At 50.6% G+C, this 9,118-nt stretch overlaps 1 protein-coding gene across 1 annotated transcript; it reads left to right on the forward strand.

Moving 5' to 3' along the window:
• The first annotated feature begins 1,620 nt into the window (after positions 1 to 1,620).
• Positions 1,621 to 5,119, forward strand: LOC125410833 (keratin, type I cuticular Ha6). Its single transcript, XM_048450576.3, has 7 exons — positions 1,621 to 2,079; positions 2,717 to 2,799; positions 3,029 to 3,185; positions 3,661 to 3,822; positions 3,928 to 4,053; positions 4,225 to 4,445; positions 4,823 to 5,119. The coding sequence occupies exons 1-7, from the start codon at positions 1,621 to 1,623 to the stop codon at positions 5,016 to 5,018; spliced, it is 1,404 nt and encodes a 467-aa protein (XP_048306533.2). The 3' UTR covers positions 5,019 to 5,119.
• The last annotated feature ends 3,999 nt before the right edge of the window (positions 5,120 to 9,118 follow it).

The following is a 9,118-nucleotide window of genomic DNA, read 5'->3' on the forward strand; positions in this document are numbered from 1 at the left end:
AGGTGACATGCTCAGTATCACAGGGTGAGTAATTGATGGAGCCAGTTTCTGAATGCTGGTCTCTTGTCCCTAAATTCTAGAGATTCTGAATCTAAGAGCCCAGGTTTCAGATATTCAGGCTTCGTCCCGTGATTACCGTGAGTGTTTGAGCAATGGATGGCAGCTGGTTGAGGTTCACTGGGCATGGTCCATGATTGCTATGAGGAGCAAACCAAAGAGTTAAAATCCAAGCACCACAAGCACACTGCCACAGCTAGTTCTTTTAATTTTATTAAATCTAAATCTAAAAATTACATTTATTTCTTTTGTGCGTATGTGTAGACACAGGTGCGTGCAAACGCAGTGTACATGTGAGAATCAAAGGGAAACTTGTAGTTGCTTTTTTCCTTCTACCATATGGGCCTGGGGATTGAACTCAGCTCGTCAGGCTTGGTTGCAGGTGCCTTGACTCACTAAACCATCTCCCTGGCCTACACACACTTTTAAAAATTATTTATTTACACATTTATTTTTAAAAATTATTATTGTGTATATGTGTGCATGATATGTGTGTAAGAGGGCAGAAGTGTAGACATATGCATGCTCCTGCATGTATATGTGTGTGTGTGTGTAGGTCAGAGGACATCTTTCAGAAATCAGGTCTTTCCTTCCCTTTGGGATTCCCCAGATCAAACTCAGGTTGTCAGGCAAGAGCTTCTGCCCACTGAGCCTTCTTTCTGGCCCTTACTTTTAAAATTAGCTTTCTAGGTATCAGGTTCCTTATGGAATGGATCTGTATAGATAGATCTGTATTAGTTTTGCTTGACCCTGGTCCTCACTCCCACCCCTTCCCCTCTTCCTCACATCCTCACATCCTTTTTACCCCACTTTCCCCTTCCTATGTCCTTATCACATGTTCTAGTACCTTCTTCACTGCTCCCAAAGTCTCTCTTATGGGTCCCTTTCTAGTTGTCTGACTTTTACATACACTCTTACATAAACACACATGTGCAAAAATTAGAAGCGAGGATCCATATATGACGGAGAACATGTGGGGATTTGTCTTTCTCAGCCTGAGTTTCCTCACTCAACACCATACTTTCCGGCTCCATTCATTCTCCTGCAAACTCCATCGTTTTCTTTTTCTTTATGGCTGAATAATATTCCACTATGTATCCTTCATTCCCTTTTCATTATTCTGGGGGCCCGGGGAACGGATGACTAGCTGTGGGAGTACGGGTGAAAGATGGACAGATGGGGTTCTTTGGGGAAGACAAGTAGGAGGACAGAAACCAAATGTCATATGCGAGGCCACTCCCAGTTTATGAGATCTGAAGCAAGGACTCTTTGAAGAGGTAATAAAACTCAGCCTGCCAGGAAATGACGATGGCTAAGAGTCCTGACTTAGCAAACCCAATTGGACAATTTTTTTCCCCCTTTTACAAGGAAAGACATTCTGATGGATAGCAAAAATGACATTCTAATGAGATAGGCTTTCTGGGAATGGAAAGGGTTTTCCCAAGAGCTAAAGACCTGGAACACGCCAACACCCCATGGAGAGTGTATATAAGCACTGTAGGGAGCCCTGAAGAATCCACAACCTGAACTCCTGCCTAAGCTGCAGCCTTCCTCGCTAACGTCATGGCCACCCAGATCTGCACCCCGACCTTCTCCACTGGGTCTGCCAAGGGCCTCTGCGGCACCTCAGGCAGCTTCTCTCGGATGTCTTCTGTCCATTCCATGGGCTCCTACAGGGCCCCTAGTTTGGTTGGCACTGTGGGGTCCATGTCCTCCTTCAGGACAGGCTTCTCTGGCCTGGGCGGCTGCTTGCCGGGCTCCTACCTGTCTTCTGGGTGCCACTCATCCGGCTTTGTAGGAAACGGAGGCTGGTTCTGTGAGGGCTCCTTCAATGGCAACGAGAAGGCGACCATGCAGGTCCTGAATGACCGACTGGCCAACTACCTGGAGAAGGTGCGGCAGCTGGAGCAGGACAATGCCCAGCTGGAGTGCCGTATCCGAGAATGGTACGAGTGTCAAGTGCCGTACATCTGCCCGGACTACCAGTCCTACTTTAAGACCGCGGAGGACTTGCAGCAGAAGGTAATGGGCCAGGTCCTCTTCCGGCTGGCCAGGCAACTCCCGGAAGCCTTCCATGCCAAGATTCAGCTGCTCACTGAAGCTTACAGGAAATCCTTCTGGACGAGAGAGCTCTATTCTCTGGGACTTGGTTCCCTGGGGACTCAGGCTTCTCTGCTGGCCTGTGTACCCTGTTACCAGCTGTTCTCCTGCCCTCGTTGTCTTAGCTTAGGGAGGGAAGGATCATGACCTTAGTCCCCACTTGGTGTAGTGCTGTATCTGACACCTTCCTAGCCATTGGCTTACTTATTCTTCATCCTGGAGACAGGACTATCGCTGTGCCCCTCTCACAGATAAGGAGGTTGAAATTTGAGAGGCTCAGCAGCTTGCAGAAGGTCACACAACCTAAATGTGGAATCCAGAATCAGAACCCAGTTCTGAGCTATTGGAACCTCACCCTGATAGATCCCACTGGGCCACCCTGGAGGCTAAAGAAGCCAGGACTGATGTGGTGCCCCTCCTGGGGCCTGTTCTCCTTCCATGTCTGGATATTTAAAGACTCTGCCTGTATTTAGAGGCATCTGTAAGCTGGGTTCCCCACACCCCCTGTCCTCACATTGCTAGCCCTTCCCCAGTTCAGGGCAAACCTCTTGTTTTTCAGATCCTGCTGACCAAGTCTGAGAATGCCAGGCTTGTCTTACAAATTGACAATGCCAAGCTGGCTGCTGATGACTTCCGGACCAAGTGAGTGGCCCAACTAGGGCAAGTTTGCTCTGGGTCAAATTCTGTCCCTTGTTTTTGGGAGCTGGTGAGGTGGGAATAAAGCCCGATACAGCTGTAAATTGGAAGCCACGGCAGAGGCCTTGGATCCCTCCTGAGACAAGGGAAAGGACCCCTGTGTTTCTGACTCTAAGTTAGCCACGGCAGCCAGGGCTTCCCTTGCTGCAGACTGGGCAGGGTTCTGTGTGTGCAGGTATGAGACGGAGTTGTCCCTGCGGCAGCTGGTAGAGGCGGACATCAACGGCCTGCGCCGCATCTTGGATGAGCTGACCCTGTGTAAGGCTGACCTGGAGGCGCAGGTGGAGTCCCTGAAGGAGGAGCTGTTGTGTCTCAAGAGGAACCATGAAGAGGTGAGGTTGTTGTCACCTGACCCCCAAGATCCCCAACCAGCCAAGGAGTCACTGCTGGCCCCTGGCCTTCCTGTATGGCAGGAAGTCCATGAAACACTTTGTATCTTATTTCATCCCCATTGTCACCCCAAGAGTTAGATGGCGCTGTGAGCGCCATTTTACAGCTGAGAAGATGGTTGTAAAGACGTGATGTCATTTGCCTACATCACATAGAGACTACACCCTCACCCATGACACTTCAGCTCCCTTTGGATTATGGTGTCTGATAATAATTCTATTGGCTTGGTACATCATCCCCTAAATCCTCAGGAGGGGCGAGGTATAGATAGACCAATGGGAAGACCTATATTTAAAGAGGCCAGCTCTCTTGTCTCACGGTACCTGAGAGAGGAAGGAGAATTGGAACCCAGGTCACGGAACCTACCAAGCCAGCAACCTTTTCACGGCCATATGCCATCTTGCTTTGTCACCGCAGGAAGTCAATGCACTCCGTTCCCAGCTTGGGGACCGACTGAATGTGGAGGTGGATGCTGCCCCGCCCGTGGATCTCAACAAGATATTGGATGACATGAGGTGCCAGTATGAGACCCTGGTGGAGAATAACCGCAGAGATGTGGAGGCTTGGTTCAACACTCAGGTGGGGTTGGCGACCCAGGACTATGGGCTGTGGGGTGGGGTCAGGGTCATTGGGTAAAGGGGAGACTCTAGGTCTCATCCCATTCTGCATTCTCTTCTTCCGTAGACTGAGGAGCTGAACCAGCAGGTGCTGTCCAGCTCCGAGCAGCTGCAGTGCTGCCAGACGGAGATCATCGAGCTGCGACGCACAGTCAACGCCCTGGAGATCGAGCTGCAGGCCCAGCAGAGCATGGTGGGTGGTCTCTGCCCAGCTGACTGGTCACAGTTCATTGAAGGCTCTCTGACTTAGCAATGTGCTGGCCAGCACGTTCTCACAGGGCCTAAGCCCAACTGTGTGTAGATACTAGGACAGTGGGTGTTTAGTGCGGAATCCCTTCTCAATAGCGCCTCTTCCCCACTGTAGCGGAATTCCCTGGAGTCTACGCTGGCTGAGACAGAGGCCCGCTATGGCTCCCAGCTGGGTCAGATGCAGTGTCTGATCACCAACGTGGAGCACCAGCTGGCTGAGATCCGCTGTGACCTGGAGCGGCAGAACCATGAGTATCAGGTGTTGTTGGATGTCAAGGCCCGGCTGGAATCGGAGATTGCCACCTACCGCCGTTTGCTGGAAGGCGAGGATTGCAAGTGAGTGATCCTCGGCCGCTCAGAACTGGGCTGAGAGAAGGGCTTGACACACTTTCAGAACTGAGTGGTTGTTTCAAAGACAAAGGTAACGGAGCTAAAGCCATTAAAGAATCCTTCTGGTTCAGGGCTTTGGAAATGTTCAAGGGGACAAGATAAGGCGAGGCACAAGCCCATCTTTGGCCATCGTTTTGGTGGACATTCCTAATCTCCCCTCTTGCAGCTCCATCCTCCTTTACTCCGGGTTTTAAAGTCACTTGAATGCTCTGATGTCATCCATTGTCATTACCACTGTCCAACAGGATCCCCTAAATTGGATCCTAATTTGGACCCTAATGCTCCCATGTCAAGTGCTTCACATTGTGACTTCATCTCTTCAGGCTTCCTGCCCACCCTTGTTCCACGGAGTGCAAGCCTGCTGTAAGAGTTCCTTACGTTCCCCCTACACCCTGCGCCCCGACTGGACCCTGCACCCCAGTTCCCCAAGTCAGCACCCAGATTCGTACCATCACCGAGGAGATCAGAGACGGAAGAGTCGTCTCCTCCAGGGAGCACGTGGTGCCCCGTGCACTGTGACCAGCCACCAGTGAGGCCTAGGCCACAGGAAGGAGGACACCTCGTGGCTCTTAGCAGTGAAATGATTTTGCACTTCCCTGGGGCCCTCCTTGCTTAGCAGGTTTTTCTACTAAAATTCATCTATTGTGTCTGGTCTTAACTGTGCTTTTTACGCCATGCAAAACCAGGTTCCCCTGGAAACGTACCCAATAAAGTGTTCTCTTGGCATAGCAAAACTGATCCTCGTTGATTCTGTTGATTCTCCTGGGGTTAGTGTCTACGGGGTTTGGGCATGGGATGCAGTAAAGTCGCTGAGTGATTAAAGACAATTAATATTGAAGATGCTTTACGTTCTGGTCAACAGACACTGACTCCTACCTCAATCTTGGTGGGTGCTGGTTGGTTGTCCCTAGATTAGCTTTGTCTGCAGGCACCTACCCTAAGATAGGCAGAGGAAATGCAAAGCCTCCCGTCTTCTTTTGCTGTCCTCACCTCTCATTCCGCCCTACTTTCTCCCGTGGCTAACTCCTGTTTCCCTTCTTCCCAACACGGATCAGTTCAATAGAGTTCCAGGGCCAACCAGAGAGCTCCAATCTCAGGTAGCCCAGACTGAGCCAACCACACCATGGAGGGGAGTTGGGGTGAACTGGAAGGTGAAGACAGAGTGTCAGGCAAATCCATGTTCCTAACATGGGGGTACAGGAATGATAGAGGACCCTGGAGGAACAGCTAGGGGCACTTTTATATTCTGTATTGTAAAGACTCATTTGCACTCCGTATTGTAAAAGGGAGTCAGTGTTTCACATACACACTGCTAATGGTTCATCTGTCCTAATAACCCTCACCTACAGCTCAGATGTCCTGGGAGGAGCACAAGGTTGAGGATGGCAGATGGGGTCACTGGACTTAGAGTTTCAGGAGTCCCTGAGCACAGACACCCACAGAATGAGGGAGGAACACCGAGATGATAGAGACATAGACATACAAGTCTCAGGGATGCATCTGGGGCCTGACCAGAGAGGTGAGCCCGAGATGCAGAGTGATTGACAGCTTTTATTCTCTCACCCACTCCCATGTCCTGTGAAGTTGTGATGAACTTCACACAGGTGAAGGTGAGATGAGAGGCAGGATTTTTTGGAGCGTTGTAAACCCATTACCTTTCCGGCTCACCATCTCGTCTAATAAAGTACAGCATGATTTGATTCCCACTTCTGTTCATTGGCCTTTGTGGTGACAGGCAACATGAAGTCCCATATTCCGTTACAGGAAGTATGGGGTGGCAGAGACAGTGTGGTACAGGGGATGGCCAGTCTGCTATGTGAAGTGGCACTCAGGGTGTGTGGGTAATCCTGACTGAGCTGTGCTGACCAGCGTATGGAGCTTAATTGGGCTAGGCTCTGGATACCCTCCTTATCCCAGAAGCCAGGTCTATGAAAAGTCAGAGGTCCCATGCTGGCCTCTCTGCTTTTTGACCTATACTTCAGTTCAGAACACAGACCCAGAGCTGGCAGTGACTTACACCAGACCACGCAGCAGTGAGGGACTGAGTCCTGGCCATCACCCGGCTCTTCTGCTTTTGCCTCTGGGATCTTCCTTGAGGCCAGGATAGTGCTGCCAACGCTACCATATATCTGGTGACTACGCCAAACAGGAGGAAGCCAGAGGTTCAGCAGAAGCAGCCCAGGTAGGTCCCAGGAGATGTTCACAGGCGGAATGGAAGTGCCTTGGCTGTGACTGCTCTGTCGCTCTAACAGCGCGTGCCCAGGCACGCCCAGGGACTCCTTTAGTCCCAGCAATTCATCCGTGCCTTGGAGCTTCTGGGGGCCCAGATCGGACAATGTGTGTCAGCACTCTAAATGTGGTGCTCACCAGAGTCGGTCTGAACCAAAATGAAGAGTCTTCGGGCTACACTCAAACAGCCCTGGATGATTGTATTTGGTTTGTTTATGTGTCGTTGCTTCAATGCCTACTACATCCCTCGGAGTACTATGCTCAACCTCAGCCACACACTTAACTGAGGCCACCAATGGGAAAACTGGAGGGCAATATTGCACAATAATCGGAAGTCCTAAGACTCCTTGGTTCTTTTGACTCCTAGCCCACTGCTCTCTCCACGACATCAGGGGACAAATGAGATGATACAGGGCGCTTACTTTCAAGGCGGTCAATTTATTCTCTGCTTTCTAGATAGACTATCTGGTCCTCTTTCCCAGACACACTTGCTTCAGTGAATAAATTAGAAGGCAATGCTTGAGGACCTCCCCACCCCAGCCAGCAAAACCTGTGCTAATATGCACCAGGGTTCAGCCAGGGAGGAGCAGGGCCGTGACATTAGCGGTATTAACTGTGGATAACAGGCACCGCTCCCAGAAGCAACCATCCAGTTGTAGACCTCCTTCTCTCCCTCCCAGGATCAGCCCAGGGATAGCAAGAAGCAGGGAAGTGCAAGGTTTTGACTTGTGAGCTGGGGGAAAGATTGTTGAGTGTCGGGGTGATTAGGGAAGGGTTCTGAGAAGATTTGGGTGGGCAGAACAAGGAAACAAGAAGGTAGAAGGTATTTTAGGGCATGGCTGAGTCTGACTATGCCACGTTCTGGGGGCAGCAGGGTCTGGACAGAGGACAGAGATCTTGAGGGGGAAATTATCAGGGTGCTTCTAAACAATGTTAGTTCCTGCTGATATGGAATTCTAGGCAATTATTTTATTTTAGCTTTTTAGATTCTAATGGGGGAAAAAGAAACGGAGTAGCACAATCTATAGGCATTTCATAACCCTGAAAATGTTACTTATCTGTTTTTTAAATAAAAATATCGTATTATCTAAAAACATCTTATCAGGATTTTTCAGCCACACCTTTGAGCTGCCTCACTGGCTCCTGTCTCCCTTGAGCAGATGGCTTTTGTTCTCTGCTAGGGGACCTGACTTGTTGGGGCAGGTGCTGTTGGTTCCTGTCTTGCAGTTTCTGCTTCCTTATCTCTGAGAGTGGGACTCACAGCAGGCGGCCTTTCCCCCCCCCCCCCCCCCCCGCTTCTCCTAGTCATTCATTCTCTTTCCCTCTTCCAATTGTCCCTCTACACTCTCTTCTCCTCCAAATCCTTTATTCCTTTATATAACACAATGCACCTATTCACTCAGTCACCCTCCCCCCCTGCACACATTCACTCACATTCACACACTCGCACACTCACTCGTGCACTCTGAGACATCCAGAAGGACAGCGTTGTTTTCGACATTGCAGGGGTGTTTCAAAGGAAGTCTAAGGTTAGTCCCCAGGGCAGTCCCTCGGGAAGATGGGGCTGAACCACAAGACAGAGGACGGCAGTTCATGGAGGACAAAGGGATTCTCTCAGTCACCTCCGTGGGTTCTAAGTGTTGGATCAGTGCAGCAGGACTGGAGAGGATGTGAGCTCTAAGGAGAAGGAATGACTGGGACTGAGTCCCCAGAGGCAGTGGGATGGGTCTGAGGACTGGGGTCACTGGATGGGCGGGGCTATAGTGTCCTGGCAGAGCCTGTGTGGACCCTGCATAAACTATTCATGGCTCCACCATTGGGATTTCTGTGGGAGTTGGCACCCTTCTCTCTATGTAGGGTGTAGGTGATGGAGGGGTTTAATTTAAGGGGACTGCACACTTTGAACAAGAGCCGTTTCTGTCACCTCTGCTACTCCTTGGCTGGCTCCTAAAGCACCGTAAGTAGTCAACTATCCAGTGTGGTTATAATAATGTCCTGGTAATGCCAACCCCATGTCTCCTGAGGATCTCGTGAGGACTGACTGAGAGGGCGTGTAGAAGGACCGAGCACGGGTCCTGGCACTTACCCAGTGGGTGATGGAAGTCCCCGCTGGTATTGTCATTAATAGGGCGGTTTGGAGGACCAGTCAAAGCTGCCAACAGCACTTGGTCCCTATCTAGGCAGCTCAGGTGTAAAGTCCCACCAACGAAGTCATGTGATCCTTGGGGTTGAGTAGATGGAGTCAGAATTCCTAGAACTTCTTGCTGCGACTTCTCTGGGACACACGGCTTCAGAGTTGCCCTGATGAGCCCAGAACACATCCCCAGACATCTCCAGGAGACGGTGACTTAGGAAAGGGATGGGTGGGAAGCACAAACACTCCGGGAGGC

The sequence above is a fragment of the Myodes glareolus genome, chromosome 9 (genome assembly GCF_982192425.1).
Source record: "Myodes glareolus chromosome 9, mMyoGla1.1, whole genome shotgun sequence".
Taxonomy (NCBI): Eukaryota; Metazoa; Chordata; class Mammalia; order Rodentia; family Cricetidae; genus Myodes; species Myodes glareolus.